At 37.5% G+C, this 23673-nt stretch overlaps 1 protein-coding gene across 4 annotated transcripts in view; it reads left to right on the top strand.

Annotated features, from left to right (window-relative positions):
* The window catches only part of ZNF608 (zinc finger protein 608), an 84745-nt gene that overhangs the window by 31665 nt on the left and 29407 nt on the right, over positions 1 to 23673 (top strand). For all 4 annotated transcript variants that reach the window (XM_057367766.1, XM_057367765.1, XM_057367767.1 and 1 more), the window contains exon 3: positions 5630 to 5885. In XM_057367766.1, the coding sequence (XP_057223749.1) occupies positions 5630 to 5885 (256 nt within the window). The remainder of the gene's footprint in view (positions 1 to 5629; positions 5886 to 23673) is intronic.

The raw sequence follows: 23673 nt of genomic DNA, 5'->3' as shown, positions 1-23673 counted from the left end.
TCAGCACCATTGTGCTGCATCAGACTCTACTCAGWGCTTTGACTTTTCATCATGGTTTTCATTAATGCTGTTCTAAAAATAAAATACTATATTATCACGTCTGTGGAGGTGCTGCAGATACATTATGTCACATAGTCACATAATGTCTGAGGAGATCTGGAGGTCAGCAGGTAAAAGGAACATGGACGTGTCAAAAGATGAGGAGTGTGCAAAACTCTGCGTACTGGTCGACRCAGCTGATGCAAGGGGTAAAGAGTGTTTTGGGTACAAGCGGGACATATTCTCTTGTTTCCCTTATTTAAAGGTTAGTAATAACAGAGTAAGTGTTTTAAGTGGATTTTTTTTTTTTTTTTTTGGTTAATAGCAACTGTTCAGAATATTGAAATAATTCCAGATGTGAGTGATTTGCTGTCTTACTAGGGAAAAAAGTGTCAGTTCTGTTAATGTCTTTTTGCTTTCTCCAACTACTCAGTTGATTGAAATGGAGAAGTTAAGTTTAAGAGTAGGAAATACTTGGRAACTGCAGGCAGATGCTACTTGTGTTACTCAGTTCAACACACAATTACGCATCAGGTTTTCTTCTTCATAGTACAATATTTATAAAGCATAAGTATTTAACAAAATGTTGAACAAAGGTTTCAAAGTGTAAAATTTGAATGAAATGTAGGCAATTTGAATCATCTTTGTGGTTCTTTTATATTTGTGCTCTTGTGATTCTCAGCTAAGCTGACCAAAATAATTTTCTCACTGCCTCTGACCTTCCTGAGTTTTGAATGTAAAGCTAGTAATAGATATGTCTGTCCTATGACAGAAATTCTTTTCTACATCCATGTCTTGCCGTATTTCTTTTTTCCTATGCTGCCCATTATGGCACTGACCTTCCCCCCCCGCCCCAGCCCCCAACAATTTGATGTAGAGCATTTGAAGAAAATAAAATATCGCCTCTGTTAAGCATGATGTCAAGATGCTTCTGAGTTGGCCTCTGATATGATTTACAGGCAAGAAATACTGAACTGAGATGAAAATGAGGTCTTTCAGACAAAATAGAGATTCTCCATAGTGATAATTCCTGTTACATAGTAGAATATGAAGGAATAGTTTTAGGTTTTGGATATGTAAATTGTCTGTGGGGCAAGGTTTGCAGCAAGAGGAGAGTTAAAGACTGGGGAGATGTCTGGAAATGCAGACATGCTTCTGAGTACCCAGACGTTTTTCTCATGTCACGTTCTCCCACATTTGTTTTCTTCCAAAGCAATTACATTAATTTCATTGAAATTACTTCTGGTTTATGATGCTGTGCATGAGATTACAGTGAGGTCTTCTGGGGTCACTGTTACTTTAGAAAATTAAGATAGAGGCAAGTACACTTTTATGTAAAAACAATCTAGTCACTCTTTCACCATAAAATCTGGAGAAAGCAGTCTGTAGGAATCAAAACTTTGAGATAGGGCTGAATTCCTTTATTTCCTGTTTGCCTTTCCAGACRTAGTGATTCTGTGAAATATTAATTAATAACGCTAAAGAACTTGTAATTTTCAGGGTGGGAAGTTTCTTAGTCCTTTCTGTCTTTATGTTGGTGTCCTTTAGAGAGAGGATTTAGGTTTGCAAAGGTCTAAGCTTTGTTTTTTAGTTAGATCCTATAATAGAATTCAGTTCTTTTCGCATTCTTTCTATTAATGCATCCCCACTGGGAATGCTTACAGTAGATTTTTCTTTTTTCTCTCCATTAAAAAAGCAGTGCTTTCTGGGAAGGGCTTTTAYTTAGCCTGAAACCTTCTCCTCTGCCTTTCTCCTGGTTGTGTTGGTAAATGGATTAAATGGCCTTTGGCATGTACGTTTGAAAATCACCTGGTGGATGACACTGCAGCAGTGTATGAGCCACTTTGGTCTTTGACTTGTAGACTATGTTATAATTGAGATGTATCCTCAAGGATACACCTTCATTAAATCAGGAAGGTGAGTTTTGATACACAGAACTTGATACCAGCATGTAACGTGCCTGGGTAACTGCATGACCACCTTGTTTATTAGAAAGTTTTGCATATTTCTTGTTGGTGTATTTCCTTTTTCTTCCATGTGTGCTTCCTACTACTGACAAATGTTGTGCAGCCACCAAAATAGACTTTTTTTTCCTTAATAAATGTTCAGATAAAGGATTGCTTCATGGAGCAGTCACTACATTGCTTGGCAGGAAGTCTTTTTTTCTGTGAGCTCTTTGCTACTAGGCATCATAGCACTCTGATACAATCAAACACTTGGCAGTGGAAAACTGCCATGAATAACACTGCAGCTTTGTAGCCTTTGTCACCAATCAGCTCTCAAAAGCTCTTGGAATTAGGTGAAGAAAATATTGCTTGACTATTTCTGTCTTTTTGTACTCCTTTGATTGTATGTCTAAAGAGAGCATCTATGTAAATAACCTTCTTCAGATTCCGATTTTCAATCTCATATTGGATCTCTTGTGTGATAAACAGCAAGGCTACTGCTCAGTATGCACCAACACCTGGGAGTAATAATGAAAAAATAACAGTGAGAAACTGCAGAGCATCTGTTCTTGACATTAACTTTCCTTGGTCTGACAGACTGCCACCACCAGATGTTAGTCTTATGTGCCTTTTCCTCCTCTGGAGATGGCAGCCTTCCTGCCTCTTTGCCTCTAATAGCTTACATCAGTGCCCTTTGGAGAATTCATGGAAACAATTGTGTCACCACAATGATCTCTCTAGGAACCACCACTTTGCAGTGCTGTTATGATTATCAAACAAGAGTGGATCATTTTAAAACATGGAAATCTGGAGCAATGTTTAAGCTTAGCATGTTTTTTTTCTTGTGACTAAAGTCATATTTATGCAATGGACATGCATCTCAGGGACAGTAAGTGTTCACTTATTTCTCAGCCAAAGGTTTARTGTTTTAATTCATGGAAAACCAGTCCCATTTATTGCAAGCGCCACTATTTGGCCTTACCCTGGGTGAACAATTCTGGTGGAAAACATGAACATTTATTAGCAGGTCTAAATAAACCAGAAATGAGTACAAATATTTGTAACAAAAAACTTAATAGGATACACAGTCAGATCCATGGTTTTGTTAGCTCCCTCTCAGTGTTTATAATATTTGAAAATGGAAAACACATCTGTCAATTTAGTCTACATTCATTGAAAACATTGGCTARTTTAGTATGACCACAGAAAACACTTCGGATTTTTTTTCCTCTGGTTATGTGATGAGTGTATTTTATGGAAAAATGGATGCTGCATGTGCAGCAGGAGGTTTTGCACAGCTTTACAAAACACTGTGTAAACTAACAGGCTGTTCATCAGCATTTTGGGGGTTAGTAATAGGATGTGTCTTAAGTGCTAGGCTCCCTTTACCTGCCAATTACTGATCCTGGTTTTGTTCTGGCTTGGAGTAAGGTATGTTAAGAACTCCTCAATTATGCCTGGGGTACATGTTGACCCCGTTCCACTGACAGAGCACCATTACACAGCCAGAGCCAGGGAGCAGGGCTCTGTGCCATCCAACCGTGTGCCTCCGCTTGGCATCAGGCAGCAGGAGCTGTAGAGCGTAGAATCACTGTCTCCCCACGCAAGGCATACTCAGTTATGGTTTTGTGTGATGTCTGCTATTAGATACTGCAAGTAACAGCTGCTGCTGGGGATCAGCTGGTATTTGACTTTCCTGTGTGCATTCAAGTCTGCTCTGCAAAGTAYTCTGTGTGTGGCTTTAACTCTGCAACTCTGTTGGCATAAAGAGAAGAATAAAGACATCATTGCTTGAGTGCATTGTTCTTATGCTGCAGGAACTCTGCTTTAACCAGTAGAATTTTGATGATATTAGTGGGTTTTTACACCTTAAGGATGCTTTTAGTATTTATGTTTTGCTTTGGTTTTGGTGTTGTGGGGGTTTTTGTATGTGTGTGTTTGTTTGTTTGTTTGTTTGTTTGTTTGTTGGGTTTTGTTTCTTTGTTTTTTTTATTGTTTTGCTTGGTGGTTTTTTTTTTTTTTTTTTTTTACTTTGGTTTACCTCTAACCTGAGGATTTTGTTCTAAATAAAAAGAATCCCTTGTAAATGAGGAATACTTTGGAGAAAATTGTGGTAATAGGTCCTTCCTCTCTGCTCCCTAATTCTAATTTAATTGAGATCAGAATCCAGGTTGATCATACAAAGGTCACGCAAAATATTTTTACAAAGTTACTGTTAAGTATTAAGCACACATGAGGTTTGCACGCACAATTAAAAGCCTTGGCTCTCAGTTTACATGSATGAGTAATGCTAAAAGCAACAGAATTGGTACAAAGGCCAATGGTAACAATTGTTACAATTTTTAAAAAGTCTTGTTAATTTGTCATTTTATTTTTTCATTATGAAAAGTGTCGATTTGATGAAGTGAGCTGATCTATGATACAAGTGTAATACCTTTTAGTCCATCCTTTTCTTTGTATCCCCATTTTCCCCAGAAGGCAAAATTAACTTTGATCTATATTAAGATACATTTKAGCAAAATGTAGATGATGTACAATGAGTCATTGTGTCTTTTCCGTTGAGCCTTTGTATGAGGTACAAAATTAAAAACAGCATAGACTTGAAGACAWTTGACCATCCCTTTTCAATGCAGCTAAATAGCAGCCATTTTAAAAAAAAGTCATTAGGTTGAAGAGTGATTTCTTCATGTGGTGTCTGTGGTCCACTGGGCCAGATGAACATGATTTCCATGTGGTTCAGCAAGTCGAGGGGGCACACTCACATCCTTATCGAGCTGTCTTTTATGTGACAAGGGACCTTACAGCCAAAGTGAGATAATGAAAATCCGCAGCCAAATCTTTATACGGAAAACCTGCTACTAAGAAGATTGGAAGTCATATGGGCAGGAGAACTTCTTCATATGGACATGCTGCCTTTGTGAATTGTCCTGTGTACAGACCAATTGTCCAGTGAGATATATTCTTCTAAATATGCCTCTTGGAAACTCTGAGAAAATAGGTGATTTGGATAGAGTCTTATAAAAGTCTTCATCTGTTATTCCAAGCAGAAAGAGCTAAATGTTGTCTGTAAGGTCTTAGGTGGGTCATCCGAACATATTTTAAATGACTGGATGACAGGAGATGGTGTTTGCTTCCATGTGGATATTAGAATTCTTCCAACTGCTAATTTCTCTATGATACACATAAAAAAGGGCATTTGTGTCTTTGTACTGTCTTTATAAATACTTTTCTTTAAATAGAAAATGAAATTCCCAGTTTGCAAAATTAGTTTTCCATCCACAAATCAGTTTCTGTCAGTCCCAAGAAAAAAGTAAACGTAATCCTTGTTTTAAAATATTGTTTCATACTAAGTCTATAGCAACAGGGAATAGTCTAGTAGAAACCTGGCAAATTGTCTTGTTTATCATGATCGATGTTTTTGTACTTAATTTTTCATGTGCARCATTTGGGCTATTGTCAAAAAAATTGAACTCATGAGACTGAATTTACCTGTGATACACCAAATCCCTACATAAATAGATGCAGTCTTGGTAAACTGGACTTTCTGTTACTTTTTAAAAACTTATTTATTTATTTTATTTTACTTTTATTTTTTTTTTTAACTCACACAGCACCATTATAGTAAGTTTGTCTGTTGTTTCCAGGTTGATCCCCTGTTTACAGTGCCTGCACCTCCACCTCCGATTTCCAGCAGTATCACACCTCAGATTCTGCCTTCCTACTTTTCCCCATCTTCATCCAATATTGCAGCACCAGTCGAACAGCTTTTGGTACGGACACGTTCAGTGGGTGTAAATACTTGCGAGGTTGGAGTAGTAACTGAACCCGAATGCCTTGGACCCTGTGAGCCTGGGACCAGCGTGAACTTGGAAGGAATTGTGTGGCATGAAACTGAAGAAGGTAATTTGTTTTTTCCATTAGGTTTGTCTGTGAGATATGTTGACAAGGAGGTATATACTTTGCTGTAACTGCAAAGTGCTGGGTGCTAACTAAAGGCTTGCTAATCTGTTGGGACACCATTACACACAGTGGCAGTCACAGCTTTACAGCTCAGCTAGTGAGTTTTTATTTTAAAAAACAAATGGCAGGTCTTTTTGTTATTTAAAGCAACTGTGTTTTCCAAATGACCTACCATGCAACCCCAGCTAATAATATAATTGTTTCCTCTTGTATATACTAAGAAAAGCCTTTGAAGAAATTGCTAATAGAATAGCATAAATGTGCTCTTTAAGTGTACATCATGAGGGGTTTTTATGTGATGGGAGTGGATATATGAATAATTTAGATGAAAATTTAGCTGAATATTTTGGCTGATAAGAAATGCCACCATTACATAACAAAAGAGGTYCCAGAGAACCTGCAAAAATTCAATTTTATGTGATTGTTGTTTGCATTTTGGTTATGTGAAATGTGCTTTAAGAGGGAAGCTTTTCTGCTTGAAGAAAAATGCTCCATGTGGTGAAGAAGTGCTATCAAAACCAGATTGATTTCTTTAATATCCTTTGAAGACATTTGTCTGAGTAGGAGTGCTGGGGAGCTTTGGGGAACACTAAATGTTGATTTGCTGTGATTTAGAACATAGTAAGAAGGAAGAGGATTATGCTGTGATGTGCAGATTTTTCCATTTTGGTTTTCAAAAGTTTATTATTAAAATGCCAGCTTTCTCCTGCTAAAAATACTGCATGTGTTCACTAAACTTCTGCAATTTTTTATTTAATAATAGCAAATGTCTTCATTTACAGCTGCCTGAAAGTCTTCCTGCAATAGTTCTTATATTTCTTTTGAGGATTATTTAATTTTCAGTGATGTACCTCCCTCAGTAGTGAAAACAAGATTATTTACAAAATGATATAATGACAGAATACAGCAGTGCATCACTTCATGATAAATCCTGACATGTTTCAGACCGTATGCACAATGGCATTTTGTCCTTTGCAGTGATATATAAGACCTCACCAAAGTGCTCTACACTGTCCTCTCAAAAATCAATAGAGAGAGTCAGATTTACTTGCTTTTATATGCTTTCATCCATCCATCTTTCTCTCTGTGTATGTCTACAGCAGATTCATAAGGTAGATTGATCCTTTTAGATTGTTTTTAAAACACAGTATAAATTCTGTTCTAAAATATCCCTGCAGAGATTACTGCCCTTAGCAACTCCAGTCTTTCTTGACTGGCCTGTATTAACCAGAGTTGGAATGTGTGGGTGTTAACTGTGTTGACATGAAAGAGCAGTAGCTGTTAATAGTGTTATTCTTGCTGAATAAACTAAACTTCTGACCCCCACTGGATTTAAGAGGCCTTCCTTGTGAAAGGATTGGCACCAGAAATGAAGTATTAAAAAAAGTGCATTCTGGTCACGGTGACATTYCATTTACCAGTATCTCAGCACTCTAATGGTTTAAAAACTCTCATTAGTTAATGGAAATTAACTCCCTTAGCCTTTTCCTCGTTTGTCTAAGGCAATTTTCTGAAACAACTCAGTTCAATGATGGTGCATTTGAGCAAAACAGTTATGAGTGTGCCTGTTTTCATAGCTTTACAAACTGTTTGGGAGTACTGCAGCCATGTGTAACTACAAATATAGGTAAAATGGGAGTTTRAAATACTCTAGAAATATAGCTAGATTAAGAGGCTGAAGATAGTTTATATGATTTCATACCATGTGGTTTGTGCTATTCTCTTTGTTTTATTTTCAGACCCTGCAGACTGAAAAAAATTATACAAATTTGACTTTTTTATCCCAGAGTTCACAATCAAAACTGTATTAAGAAAAATGAGTTCCTARTGATGATTTTTTGCATTTTATGAATTTTTGTTTTGATGTTTGGAACACTTAAAAGTATCTATTTAGGTGTTTCCCAGTTTTCTGACAGGTTAATGAAGGCAGCTRTAGAGAAGCTTGTGTAGAGCCATTTCTGCCAATTTCTAGGAAACACCATACAGAGGGGTTTTCTGTTTATCTTTAATAGAAAAAAAAATTGTCCAGTTTAGACATTATTGTCTAATTTGTTTCCAGTTATGATTTTGACTTTAGGGTAGAACACAGCCTTTRCTAAACTGATGTAAATCCAGTTTGCTCTAAATGAAGTCTTTGTAACTAGGAACATCTAAAACCATCTTGTTGTTCATGATGGCACACTAATTTCTTTTGTGGTGTTCATATTGTATGCTTTTGTATTCATTCCTTTTACTGCTTTCCAAAACTTAATAAAAACACGCATGCAAACTGACATTTCTCTAGCTGTCTGTATACCCTATAGCTTCTTAACATAAAACAATTCTACGTAGCTTAAGGTATGAAAATTTCTACTCTTGGCTTGTGTTTTGAGATATTTGAATTATTTTGTATGTAGTTTAACCACTCTGTGAACTGAGAATAAGCTTGTATGGTGTCTGCATCCTCTATGGCATATGAACCAAATGTGCTGCAGAGCAGCCTTCATGTGCTGCAGCAACTGGTTGTGGGAATGCAAATACAGAAAGGATGTGGTGAATCACAGTCATTACAACAAGAACAGTAGCGTGAGTGRAGAAAGATAAAATCAAATAGTTGATGTAGAAGTCATTATTAGTATAAATGCAATGCATGCTTTATAGAAGAAAAGGCATTTACTGAGAATCCCTGTTGTGAAGGTATCTGAATTAACCAGTTTTCTTTTATGTATGTTAAACAAGTACCATTCTGTTGCATTTGTTCTTTGAGATCAGAACAAGGATAATGTTCAGGTTTATGATTCATATTTTTAAGATAATCACTCCAAGAATGGAAGGGGGGGTGGTGGGCAGGGGAAGAAAGCAACATTGGATTTCAGACAAAATTGTAAAAGATCAAAAAGAACATTGTTACACAGCTCTTTTCATCACCCCACTCTATTTCACTCACTTGATTTAATAAATCAGACCATTTTTCCAGAGTGTTTTAATCCTAAGAGGTGTAGAGGGAACCTGGCATCTGAGGTCCGTGACATTTAATTACAGGGGGTGGTAACTAACCATAGCCGGTTACTCCTACAATTGACTGAGACTGCTGGTTATCATGTGGACATTTCTCAGTTGCTCCACTAAGTTGTGTAGTGTTTAATTTCTACACATGTATGCCAAAGGCATTGTCATCTGTTTGTGTATAACTTGGTAATGTGTCCAAAGTGGTGTTAAAGGCTGTCAAAAAGAGCAGTGAAGGAATTATTTGAGGCTGCCCTGTAGTAGAGGAAAGAGAAATGATTATGGGCAAGTCAACTTGAAACTGGCAGCTGATGCAGATATTTGACACCAGAAACTACCTGAAGTAAAAGTCMTTCACAGAAAGCAGCTTGGTAGTGTTTACTGAAGTGTATCTTTTGGTTTGGTTGGTTATTCTGATGCTCTGGGAAACAGCTGCTCAAAGTCTCTATTCCTATACTGAGAAAAAAGTTTATCTAGAATTAGGCACTTGCTAAATTGTGTAATTATCTTCTGGGAAAGCAATGTTGAAGTGAGCAGTAATTGTTTCTTACTGCCTGGAGGAAATAAAAATGACCCAGAAAAAAGGGAAACCACTAACCAACTTTCTAAATTGCTTAGAGCTCGTGTTTTATTTTAGCTTCTCACAGGCAGTTGCCCTGGGTCGTGTCCTGGTTTTGGTTCTGCATCTAGTGGTAGAGTCTGCCTTTAGATGAGAAGCAGTGGTTCTGATGATGACTTGTTTTCTTGAAAACTGCGTAGGAGACAGCTCTCTCTGCTTTTGTGCAGAGCGAGCTGTCTCTACATGGTGATATTCTTCCTCTTTGTGCAGTTCAGGTGTGGCCTGCTGTTGTTCAATAACAAATAATGGGAAATGAGTTGTGTTTCTTAATCAGGATTAGCCTTGGTCTTTGTAACTTGAGAATGGTTGCCAAACAGAAAAAAATAGGAATGTGCTGGATATTAGAAGTCTGATGGGATCATTTCTAGGGTATTCCAAACTGATCATGACATCAGTTCTGATACTATTTTGAAGAACTTTAAAAGAAGTTTAGTAGAAAGGAGAAGGCTTAAATGACAAAGAAGCATGCTGATATTTGCTGTGTATGCATTTCCCAGCCTGCCACTTTTGCAACTAATATGCATAGAATGTTTTGAAAACATTATCTGTTGCACAGAACTGATGTGGATTCCTCCCTGCTTTATTATGTGACCTTAGTTTTGCAAAGCGTATTTTAAAAGAACAGTCTGTTTTACATATCTTTGRTTAGATATGTGTTTGTACATGTGTGTGTAAGTAAGGGTGTGTATGTGTCAACAGAAACAGAATGAGAAGAATGAGTAGCCTGGCTGCCTGTTATTCCTGTTGGCAGTATTTGYGGTTTAACAAYCACATTTTCTTACTTTTATAGATACAAAGGCTTAATGAAACAATGAAATGTGTAATGGTGAAAGCCATGTCAAATATTTAAGGAAACAAAGGTGGAAATTAGGGAGTTTTATCAGAGGAGATTRCAACAATTCGTAAAAATTTAGAAAATCACACTGCTGTCTTGAGTTCAAACAAGGTTTATTGAGAGAGGCAACATGCTTTATTAAACCATGTGATATTGTTGTAAAAAGCAGGTTTGATTTTAGACTGGGTGCATTTAGCTTTCTCTGTGGTGTGGACTTACTGACTGCTGGGTACAGGGAGTGGTGGTTGTGTATTGTTGACCGTGATATTTAGTTCAGAATTATATATTTATATGACAGAACCATAAAGATAAGCACTGCTCAAAAATCAGGCTTTGTTATTTCCAGGTTGCAGAGAAGTGGTTTGTGGAGATTGTGGAGTTKTTCAGCTAGCTACATTAACAGAACACCTAAAATCCAGCTGTTTCATACAGTTGCATGGATTATCTGCTGACCCAGCATGAATGTTGCCCACTATCAAAACGTCTGTTGCCCGTCTGTTACGAAAAAGCCCTTTGTATTTATATTTTAAATGTTACATTTAATTTTTTCTCTTTACACTGTGTGTGATACCAGACCCAGTAAATCAATGGATTTAAGGAAGCCTTAGATATGTGATTTTTTACAGACCTCAGCTGTCTCTTTGTATTATCTCGGGCACTTGGAGTCTGACTCCTAGTATATTTTTACATAGAAACTTGGAGCAGAAGAGAAATGGTGTGTATCTCACAATGGGAAGCCACAGTCTAGCATAAAAATGTTTGTGGTTAATGGGAGYTCTACCTACTTTACAGAAGGAATCTGGAAGATTGCACTTTGGGATGTACAAACTATCTGAAACAAGTTTTAAGAGTTTAATGTTTACAGGATTCATACTGCAAGATGGATTTAGCTGTTGAGGTTTGTCGTGTCTGAAAGGGCCAGATCATCTCAGCAGTTTGCCTGACCTTATCAGAGTATGCACTTGTTTAGGGACGTAAATTCTGGCATTGTCCTCTGACTGGCTTCTGCACTGTTTCTTGTGAATTTCCTTCAAACATGCAGTGCTTGCCAGTGTTGGACCTGAGTGCCTACTACTTGTAACCTGTTTTATACTGTTTTCATATAAAATAAATTAARCAAATAGTAATTTTAGAGTATGACTTTTTAGACTGAAGTCTCTCAATTGGCTTTAAACCATTGGGACTTACTCTATGAACCAGGTCCACATGGTTGTGATGTGGCTCCAGTGAGTTGCCATGAATCAGCTGGGTCATGATAACCAAACCTTTGCAGGCTCTTTGTTCACAGCAAACAGTACATAAATCATGTCAGTATAAACATCAGTGAAGCAGAAATTCAGAGTAGGTTAGGATGGTCCCTGCTGGCAGAGGAAGAGAAGTGGGAGATATTTTGACTTTCTTGAGCTAAGAACTCCTTTTCCCAAAAATGTTCAGTTAGTTGTCCATATAAACATAAATTTAAATTTGAAGCTGTTTGTCTAAGTGGTGGAAAGCACTACGGATTAGTGAAGATCAGTAAAAGAAAAAAAAAAAAAGAGGTGAAAACAGAGCCGTTGCTAATTTACAGGCTTCCTAAGTGCAGCAGAGAAGTTAAGCTAACTCATCACCCTTTCTATTTCTTCCCAGTACAATTGGGAAGAAATTAAAAGGGTGAGGAGCCAGTTTAACTTCAGATTCTTGAAGACTGCAGACCAACACTGGATGAAAAGCATTTAGGAAATTCATGCTGTTAGATGTTAAATTTGGTATTTACGTATCAGTATTGCTCCTTGAACGTAAACACCCCACAGGGTCTAGCCATTGCTAGTCTTACAGATTCGTTTACAGAGGCTGTGTGAAGGAATGTGATTTCTTTACTGCCTAGTGCTTCTCTTGTTGGTTCACTCTTATTATACTGATGTAATGCTAAGCAAAGTGTAGCCACAATACAGTCACAGTAACTGACCAAAAATATCAGTGTCTTGTTTCACCTGAGYAGTGACAGCCAGCTTATCTAAAGGGATGTAGCAAATGCCACATTTTCCAGCTCAGTGAGAATCTGGGTGCAATTCTCTTRGTATAACCCAAAGCAGAGAATGAAAAAACTTAACAAATTCCAGACAGTGCTTACATAAAACTCTGCATATTGCCAGAYTCCTACAGAGGAAGACTCCCTGTGCTGCTTGTACATACATAGAAAATTATCCCTTTTACAAACAAGCATATGGGGGCAGGGAGGGTGCCTAGAAAAAGGAAGGAGGATAATTGAGATTGGAAACATTTGCTTGGAGTAATTTGAATGTGAAACTGAGCCTGCTCAAGCAGTGAGGTTATGAACACCGATGGAGTTGCTTCAAGAAAAGCAACAGTTTTGAGCATTTATTGCTCAAAAGCAAAATCTCAGTAGCAGCAGATTGCTTAGAAGTGAGACTGTTCCAGTACGAAATACTTGGAACATGTGATGTGTGGATTTGTACGTAGCAGGGGGAGAGATGACTGCTAATGAAGTGTGTGTGCATCCAAGTGTTTCCTTAGTAAATAAATACCGTTGGAGTAGGGAATGAAAGCACAACTGAAATGGCGTCTTTAGCTGGTGTGCTTCAGGGATTAATCCACTTATTTAAAGATGTTCTCTCGGTTACCCTTAATTTTCTATATAGTTTAAATAGTTAGGGCAAGCTTTTGTATTCCCATTTTGCTACGCTCCAAATCAGTGCCAGTCTTGTGCAGTGGTGAATGAGAGGTTCTCTCACTTGATAGACTGTATGTTTTTGCTAATACAGATAATTAGAAATTTTAAAAATAATCCTTTTTTCCAGTGTTTCAGGCTGTATCAAAAGCTGCTTTTAGCATTGGTACTAACTTCCCAGTATAAGATCGGTGGCTGGCCTAAGAAGCAGCTTTTAATTTTTTAGAAATAGTAGACACTTATATATTGTAATCTTGGGGCATATTTGTAAATCTTTCCAGTTATTACTGATGTAGTAGTTATTAGCTACTAAACTGGCAAGTAGCAATCCAAAAAGCAGAAGGAAAAAGTCAATTAAAAAATTTTGAACTGTGAAGAGCCATTTGACCTTCAGGGTTAATAAAAGATTACTGCTTATGTTTTTGTTCTAAAAGAGGGAGGCAGGAAACACAGAGGTTGAAAATTTAGAGGCTGAGGGCAAAGAAAAAGAATATATATAAAGGAAAAGCTCAAGAGAAATAGCTTCTTGATCAAGTCTGAGAAAGTAGGTCTAGATTTACAAAAGCTAGTGTTGCAATGGAAAACACAATTGAAGTTCATCAATTTTATATCCCCAAGTGCCATGAAATTTAGGGTAATAAAACCCCCTGGAAACATCTGGCATGAAAAACAAAAGGCCAGTATTAGAGCACTTTGCTTTAATTTGGGGTTTTGGTTTGTTTTTTTCCAAGGCATATCAACTAAAGCACAACAGTTACACATCCATCAAAATTAGCACTGGTTTGTGTTTACTAGCTGTAAATTTAAAGCTGAGTAGAATTTAAAGGGGATATAGCTGTGGAAATACAAGTCTGTAGAATTAATTTTTAAGGGCAGATTKTTACCATTCTTGTTAAAGATTTAATCAGAATAAAGAAGAATATTTAAGAAAAGCCTTCTTTTCCCCTACTTTATTCCTTCCCTCCCCTGTTTTAAGGTGTCAGTTTAGCTTATTCGAGATGTTTGCTAGGCCTTTGCTTGGGGCAGTACTTGGTGTATTTAAGTGATTTTGTTTATATGAGTTTTGTTGCTGTTTCTATTTGAGTGTTATAGGCAGATCAGGTCATTTGCTATTGCTCTATGAATTTAGCTAACAGTKTAAGAAACTCCATTAATAAAACGGAACCGACTTTTGTTGTCAGGAGATGGCAATTCTGTTGCCAGACCTGGACACTGAGGATAAGTGTTGTGGAAAATCAGTTTCAAATGGGAGTAGTTCCGAATCAATCTTCAATTAATCTAGAGGTGGTTGTTTTTTTTTTTTTCCCAGTCACCTAAAAGTTCTTCATTTAAGTAGGTTGAAGCAAGTAATTATGTTTTACTGCCTGTTTACTTTCCCCTGCAGTGACTGAACCTGTACTTCTTAACCTTGCATTCATATAGAGCTGGCTTTTGTGGATCTTTGAAAGCCTGAGGCTATGTGACCTGCCCTAGCTGGGATTTAGAAACAGTAAGAAGAGTCTCAGGTTTCACTAAAGGGGCTGTTTTCCTTAGGGAAGAGAGAAACTGGTGTCAACTTTTAGCAGAGTATGACTTCTAGCATGTTACAGATTTAAAAAGAAGCTTACTTTATAGGTTATTCTCTACAATTTTGTGAAAGTCCTAAAAGTTATGACTAGGTTCTGTGGAGAGAGTTTTGCAATAAATTAATATTGCTTCTTGAGAAATTTTGTTCAAACACTGCCTCTGACAGTGAAGGCAGTACAAGTTTGTCTGCATCTAAGCCAGTTTCATCCAGAACCACTAGCTGTTGGTAGACTTCATGTAGCTTCAGACTAGGAAGAATCACTGGTTCAAGACTGAGCAATTAAAGAAAGCTGTAAAAAACAAACAAACAAAAAAAAGTTTCCTGGGTTTCTAGCAATTTCCAGCTAGACACTATTTAGATGTGATACAACCTGAAGCAAGGCCAGTAGATTCTACTAATGTTCACTGCTTTAATGAAGATCAAATTATTTTTGCTGAATGCTGAAGAGAGAATGGCATTTCCACATAGGCTGTTCACATTTGAAGTCTTTCATTTTTCTTTTACTCTGTGAAAGAAAGAAAAAGTTTTCCTTGATAGTATTTTAAAAATTTAAATTGAGCATTTTTAAGCAYATGTGATTCTTATTTGGCAAAATAATTTCGTTCTTTGACAGTGTCCCATTTCTGAGCTTTTTCAACTTCATCAATTTTTTTCAAACCCCATGTGGGCCCCATTTCTTTCAGGGTGTGGGCTACTTAAGATGGGAGTGAGAGATACTGGGGTTGAAACATAATGACATAGTAGTTAATTTTTCATTAAACTTCATAGTCAAGGTTGGTTAAAACACATTTATCTGGGAAAATGTCCAAACATGCTTCAGGGGTGGGGAAAAAGGCGGCAGCRGTGTTGGTGGTGGAAGTGTTGCTGTAGAGATCTTGGCCTTTCTCTGGGAAGYGTGTCTTGTTAGAGCTGTCTCCTAGATTTCTTTTTTATTTATTTATTTTTCTTTTTTTTTGTGTATCCCAAAAGCTGGACARACTGGTTTCCTTCACCTTTCCTGATTCCAGCACCTAAACTTCTGTGGGGTCAACTGCTGTGCTTTTGTGCCAAGGTACTGCTGCTTTCTGAACAGCAAAGCTGACTCGAGACAGGTTTTGAATAACTGCACCTCCCCTGCAAACACCTTCCTGTTGACAGTGGGAATGAAGTGGTACAACATTTTAGTAATTTATTTCATGATGCCCACTGAAGGTTCTTCTGCAAGAACTGCCAGTCACTTTCTGCCTCAGATAAAAAGCAGCACAGAGGTCCAAATTTATTAACTGATGTATTTTTATGAAATATGAACAGATAGGGTAAAGCAATTTCTTTTTACTTTGATTCTGCCGCACAAGTGGCACATKAAATTAGTAAAAATGAGGTGGAAGAGGGACTCTTGAGGGGCAGGAGTAAATCTGTACTTGGTTTTGCTTCCAGGCAGTAGGTGGTGATTGCATTACAAATGATTCTGTTGGTCTAGACAAGCAAGTGACAGGAAACAGGTTAGAGAAAATGTTTTTGTATCCCCAAAGCGTTATCTCTGAGAAGCACAGTTAGTAATGCTATTGTGAAAAGAAACCTCCATTTGGACAGACAGCTTGATGCAGGCAAAGCTGCTAATTTGTTTTCAGCTTCAAGGAGATTTAGAGTCTTTGCATCTTTGGCAGTAACACACAATGTAATTGTCTCCTTTCCCCTTAATCTTAGGTCTGGATGCATTGGCTTAATGTGGCTAGGAGAGGCTGGAATGTTGACTGAATTAGCTCCACCAGATAGCTTACCCTAACAGGAGAGAAGTTATTCCAGCACTCTTGACTTTGTRGTTTGAGAGGAGAACACTGAATGTTCTTTTCATCATTATATCTAGTCGCTTGCTTTTAAGAGGAATGGAAAATAAATTGTGGGGTATGAAAAGGAGGTGACAGAACTAATGTTCTTGCATTGGCAACATTGCTCAGCTATTTGGGGCTCTCTGTAAGTAACAGCTTTGCTTTCATCTATTTTCTGCCTTTTTCTTTCACAGAAGTAAATTTGTAACACTATGATTTTTAAGTACTGCAAAAACAAAAAAGCTAACTGTGCGCTGGRGGATTTGTTTGCATTCCTATTATTCAGTTTGGCATTATTGGTGGACAGCAGCTGCTTACACTTTTTGAATATGTGCCATTAATATACCACTRGTTTAAAACTAGCTCAATTCACCAAAACTACAGTCTTCAGTAAAGGGATATAGCACATCATTGAGCAATTAAATTATTTAGTCAATCCAGTGGTTAAGCTTGGGTCAGCTTTGAAGGGTAAATTTCATTGCTGGGATACATTCTTGGCCATGAATGAATGCATGAATAATCTGTCTTTGAACCTTAAGATGCACAATAGACWCAATAACTCTTGAGTTGAACTCTTGAGAGTGGGCTGATTTATGGGCAGCTGTTGAAAGTGCTCCTAGTCAAATTATTTTTTAATCTGTGAAGTAGAAACCTGTAGTATATTAATTACTGTGTACCATTCCAGTGGTAGACAGAAAAAAGCTGTGCAAGTTTTTACAACGGGTTTTTAATTTATACATTAAAAATTAAAAGAAAAAAGTAATCATTTTGACATGGTACGTTGCCATAAACTGAAAATCACTTGTCAGGGCTCCAGCAGACAAATAGCTGAAGGTGGTGTTGACCTCAGCTGCTGGGCCGGTTCATCTGTGTAAGTTGCCTCCTGTTTAGCAGAGCAGTGGCAGGGATGGTGCCTGCTCCTGGTGCCAGATTCACAGACCTGCACAAGCCAGCGTGTGTTTCATTTACATTAATGCTGTGAATGCAGGTGACCAAGCATCTGACGCACATTTATTTCCACCTTTTCTGTTCCAAGGTTCATACCCTCAAGCAGAGGGCAGGGGCTGATGTACAGGAGGGTGTAACATTCCGAGATTTGACCAAGTTGGTCTGCTGGAGGGCACCATTTGCTAGAAGGGTCAAGAGGTCTCTTTTGTGATCACTGATAGTGGCTTGGCACAGCACCTGCTCAGTGTTGGGGAGGAGGGAACTGTTCTCCTTCTGGTACCCCTTTCTGAGCTATTGTGTCTACATTACACAGTGCTAAAAAGGTTTACTGATTGTTGTAAGGCATTCTAAGTTAATAAAATCGTGTCATGGAAGTTGGGCGTTTTTTTGGGAGTTTTGAGAATTAGTTACAGAAGGAGCAATTTGATTTTATTTTCTTTCAGCTAACAGGCCAAACAGATGGGAAAGCAGACCTGGAGTAGTTTTGTTGGCTGTCTGCCACGATTCTGTAAATTTTGATTTGTATGGATATRTAACAGTTTTATTTTTCCCTTTTTGGAAATATATGCCTGTAAGTCTTTGGGAAATTAATCACTGGTTTCCTGTGAAACATGTGCTTGGAAAACAAATGTTGTAAAAGTGTGCCATGCAGACCCTGTGTTGTGTCAATTAGGAAATGTGACATCAGCAAACTCCATAGACTGTCAAAGGCTAAAGAACTTTTCAAAGCATCRTTCATTCACAGCTCTCCAGAGAAAGGATTAAAAAATGACAGAAATTTGAACTGCAGTTAGTACAATTTTATTGTTTTTCTTTGCCACTCAAWAGGCACAGGACTTGTAATTCTACCCAAATAAGATTTTTAATGCCATTTGACCTTATACTATTTTGTGTTTGAAATTAACAAGACATTCATATTTTCAAAATCTGTAGTAATAAGCAAGTGTGAGTTGATCAAAACTTGGAAAGCCTGAATTTAAAGTTCCAAGGGAGAAAGAAGAAAAGCTAAACCCGTGTTTCACCTTTGTTCTGTCTCCTATGACTTCATGATATTCTCGGCACCTCCACCCCAGAACAAGAAAAGTTACTAAAGGATTTATTGACTATGGTATTGATGACGACATAGCCACTAATTACACACCAAGAGTCTCGCATTTAACAGTAAAAAATGCTAGAAATTTAAGCACATGACTGACAGCCCTGGGTCATAGTTATTTTTTTGTAGCTTTTTCCCTGGAAATCTAAAGAACTGGGTTTCTTACTGCGCAGTCAGCATTTGAATCTTCAACATCAAAAGGCCTTTCCTTCAAAGAGTTTCATGTTGTTATTTAAGTGGTAATTGGATCTATCCTCAGTTCGACTGTGAGTATTTTAACTTCAGTAGACTTGGGGTTTTCATTATTTTCAGTTCTGGGCTTCTAATGGAAGAGGTGATTTGGGCAATGACAAAGACTAATAGCAAATTTGGAAGCTAGTTACTAGTGACAAGAGTTTAGAAAGTCACACAGGCTATTTGAGCAACATGTGTTCTGTAATGAATGATTTTGCTGCTCTAGTAATTTGTCCCTTTACTGGTGACTTTGCATCTGGAGTAGTTCCTTTCTGATAGGTTCATATTTCTGTTGAACTGTGCACTGTGGAGTATACATAAATTATGGGATTTGTTAAACTATTTGCCTGCAAACTTCTGGTTTAATACAGTACTCTCTTAAGAGAAAGTCATGGCCATGAAACGGTATCTTCAGGAAGGCAGTGTTTGAAGACTAGCAAACTTTGGTGTATACCTTCTCCTATAATCATCAGCACTTTCTGGTTTACCAAAAATTACTATTGTGTCATGTTTGGGGAGACAGAGCCAACATTTTGCTTTAATTCCTGCTTACTCATTGCTGAACTGGACTTCAATTCCTCTCTTGTGAAGTCTATTACCTTCAGCTGTCAGTGTGATGAAGCAGCATGAAAATTGCTGTTCTTGTTATCCAGGAAAGACACTTTCCCAAGGAGATGTACTGCTTTATGATATCACTATCATCATAGCAAGTAAAGTGCTACTGAAGAACATGATGAGACGCAACTGTATTTCCTGTATTTGGTGACTTGGCTTTCAATTTACCTGAGGCAGCCTCAGGTATAAATACTGTTAAAGTGGCTAAATTGTATCCAGCATTAAAAAGTTTCTGTGCTAAAAATTATACAAGAACCTGCAAGCCCCAGTCAGGGAAACAAATAGTTGAATGTGWCAGATTTGAAAATGCAACAGTACAACTTCCATGTGTAAAGGAAAGAGGCATCTGCAGAGTCAACAGCGGGGTCTTTGTATTGATGGTATAGCACCAAGGACTGCGTTAAAAACTTCTGGTGTTTTCTAATAATATTAGGTGCACCTTCCCATTGACAAGCTAATTTTCTTTAGACCACCCAACATCACATCTAACCTGCAGCCTTTTTTTCCCCCACAGTCTCCTTCCTACCCTCCCCCTAACGTATGGTGCATGTGTATTCATGTTTTTGCTTTCTGTTCACAGAGATATCCAGCTGGGAAAATATAGTGTGTACAATACTTTCTGCCTTCAACTGACATTTCTCATAAATTGCAACAGAAACACTGCTATCAGCAGCTAAATAGCAGGTAGAATACAGCTCTACATAACAAGTCTCAGCAGGACATAGAAACTATGGTTACCAAATTTCCAAAGAGAAAGGGTTGGGAGGGAGAGTTTTTATATAAGAATAACTGGTGAAGGGGGATGAGAAACATTTAAAATGGATTCATTGAAAGCTGCCTTTTTTTTTTTTTTTAAAGGCTTATAGGGGCTGACTCAGTGGCTTCACATTAGCTTTTTGCTGAATTGTTGTTTAAGAAGACCTCACAAGAGGTTTCTATTATGCAATGCAATGCAAAAGAGTCTTTCCTAGTTGGTCCTTAAAAAAACTCCTACCCTCCACACACATTTCTTGAAATACTTTTTGGAAAATATGTAATACTTAACTGCTGCTGTAGTATAAAATGTTTATGACAGAAAGCCTGGGTCAGCCAAGGTACATTTATGGTTTGGTGGAAGTAGACTAGTAAATATMATTATGTTCCTAATCACAGGATTTAATAAGTTTCATTTTGCCCTCAGCTCTATTCAAATGCAAATCTCAACTGGAAAAGGCTAGAAAACAACCTCACAGCGTAAGTTAGAAAATACAGCACAGTGCTGACTTAGGATTTTTTAGATTTTTCTCGTATCTGGGTTTTTGTTGTTTTGGGGTGTTTGGTTGTTTTGGTTTGGAGAGATTATTCAGTTGGATGAGATCTTGTTYATCACAGGTTGGTCTCTTCTTTGTGACCATGGCAAAAAGGACAGGAAACGATGATCTTAAGTTGCAGTAGGAGAGATTGAAATGAGGTATTAGGAGAACATTTCTAACATCAAGGATAATGAGGCTGTGGAGTAGATTGCCTAGCAGCTTGTGGAGTCTTCCCTTAGAGAAAAACCTGTATGAACATTTTTCAAGATAGTTGCTGATACTGCTTCAGAAATAGCAGGGGTAAACTGGGCAGCTCTGGAGGTTCTCTTAGCTCTCTTAGCTCTGTCGTCCACTTCTGAGAATCAGGATAGTTCATAATAGGTTCTAGTTTTAATTTTGGGGGTTTGGTTTGTTTTCTTTTTTTTCCTTCTCAYATGGAGATTTCCTAGGAAATTAGGACATGATGTGTCATCTTCTTCCTTTTTYCCCCCCCTTAGATTAAAAATTAGTTGAACAGCATTAGTGAAATATTTTTAAATGRCCATAAAAAGGAAATTGTTCTGCCTAAATCAGGTCTACACGTAAATTATAGCAGACAGCTATTAATCAAGGGCTCATGGGAACCAAATATGGAACAGAGAACAACTCTCTTACGGACAGCCTGGTAATGAAGACCAAGTGTTGAATCCACACAGCTAAAGGAAGAATAAGGAGAGAGGGCAGGTACTCATTGCTAGAAAGTTCCCCCTGTGCTTGGCTTAAGCCTTAATTTTTCATAGCAGTACCTAGCTAGTAAATGCCTCATCATTTTGAAGGATGCTTTTCCAGTAACCTTTGTGTTCATGTGACATAATCTTTAAAAGCTGTCTTCTAAGGAATAAGGGCATTGTTATAAACACAGAACAGCATTTTGAGATCCAGGAATGCCGTCAAGTCTGACTCAGGTGCATAAATAACTCTAATCTTCCTTCTGTGAGGACAGCTATTGGTTTCAGTTTGGAGAGTAATGAGGATATAGYGCTCTTCTTCAGTTTATCAAACTATTTTCAATGGAATGTTTTTCTAGCAGTAAATCTTTATGAGCATTTTTGTTTGTTTCTATGAAGGGTATTGGCTGTATACTGAGTTTTGCTTAGAGAGAACTGAAAAACCCAACTCTTCGAGGTCTCAAAGATGTGGTCAGGTCTATTTTATTTATGCCATCCATAAGACAGTTGGCACACAGCCTTCAAGAGACAGAATTTCACTCTTAGTCTTTCCTCTTTTCTCATTCTTCCTACTGTCCAATGGTAAGGTTTTCCTAGTTTTGTGTTGTTTTCTCTGTAGCTGATTTCCCTGTRACAGAGAAAGAGTAATGGTGAGCTTTACTACTCATGTTCTCTTTGATTCATCCTTCATCTGGGTTCTTTCCACAATCTTCCCTTGYGCTCCTGAAGTTTTGTGAAGTCTAAATATCTCATATGAATTTCTCAGTTGGTCAGCCATATAATTTTGTCAAAGACCAGTCATTACCCATTTGATTATCTAGCCATGAATCTCCTTGGCAGTGAGCAGCTAGCTTACAAATGCATTACATTTCTCTCTGTCTAGAATCTCTAAAAGAAAGAGGATGTTTTCTCAGGRACGTAAGAGAAAAACCCATACTTCTCTAATTGTATTATGGGCAGATTGTTTRCTAACTCCCATTGGGAATCTCCCGTCTCTTTAAGAAAAGAGGTCTTTAGCCAATAACTCCATAACTTTTGATCGTGCCTGCTACATTTTCTAGGCAGGACAGAGGAGMTGTAAAGTCAGAAAAGTAAGTTTAAAGCAGTTTAGAATCTCTGAAATCCAGATAAATTTGGAAGGTTTTTTATGAAATGTCTTTGCTTTCAAAAACAAAGACCAAAATTGGTTTAAATATTACTGAAAACATTYTTCCTTGACTGTCACATGACTGTTAAATACTGAAGAGAATAAATTAACTTTCTACTTTCTGAATATTACTGACAAACTTCTGTAGAGTAAAGCCTCCTATGCATGGAGGTCTATGGGCTCATTTTCAGCAATTCCCAAATATACTGGGAGTACATAGCAGAGACAAAAACAAGTCTTAAATTTTCTAAAACACTGGCTGTTGACTTGTGCAATTTAAAAGTACTTGAAATAAACTCAGTGGATGTTATTTTACATGTAATTATTGCTGAACTACTTCAGTCTAGCCTCCTGAAAGAATCACTTTGCAGTCTTACAGTTTAAGGGTWTTTTACTTCCAGTTGCCAGTTTTTCAAGTTTGCCTGATTTGCCTTTTGTAATTTTTCATTTGAAGTAGAGTYGAATCTTTGGACTAGTCTATAGGTGATTACAGATAATAAAAATTTCAGAAAAAAAATCAAATAAAACTTTTTGAAAGGAATAGTTTTTAAATTCATATTTAGGAAATACAGATTGTTTCATGAGAGTGCTTGCATCTTCAGGATCCCATCAGTGTAAACAACCTACCTATAGTCCTTATGAACTCTTCGGTCAAGTTTCATTTCTAATGGAACAAATGCAGATTTTAGTGTTCTTAGATACAGTTCTTAGTCACTTAGCAGTTTTATTAAGAAAGGGAAAAAAAGGGCCTTTTCAGAGGACGTAAGTTAAAGGTAACATAAGCTTACAAATTTCATAGGAAAATTAGAATGCATCCTTTGGGCAACAGGGAATCTTTGCCCAAAAGGTTTTTCAATAAAATCCTGCTGTTTTCAAAACATTCAAACCAGCCTACCAATCCTATCAGCTGGCAAATCACAAAAACCTGATGTGGATATCTTTTAGTGTAGCTCTTTTGTATCCTCCAGCCCTCTTGCTTGGAATCTGATCAGTTCACCAAGAAGCCTTTTCATCTGTCTATCCCCGAGAGGTTTCCTACTAAAAAGAAGACGTTTACCATGCATGGGCCTTTGCAAAATAAAATAAAGTTTCTCAAAAGTAAGAACCTAACTGAATTTGGGCTGTCTGTAGTACGGTGAAGGGAAAAAGACAAACCCTCTGCAAATGTTTTCCATGGACACTGACTAAAATCCTAGTTTACTCTCCT

This window comes from Malurus melanocephalus, unplaced genomic scaffold (assembly GCF_030028575.1).
Source record: "Malurus melanocephalus ecotype Western Australia unplaced genomic scaffold, MMel_1.1 scaffold_84, whole genome shotgun sequence".
Taxonomy (NCBI): domain Eukaryota; kingdom Metazoa; phylum Chordata; class Aves; order Passeriformes; family Maluridae; genus Malurus; species Malurus melanocephalus.
This window is presented reverse-complemented; position numbering and strand designations above follow the sequence as displayed.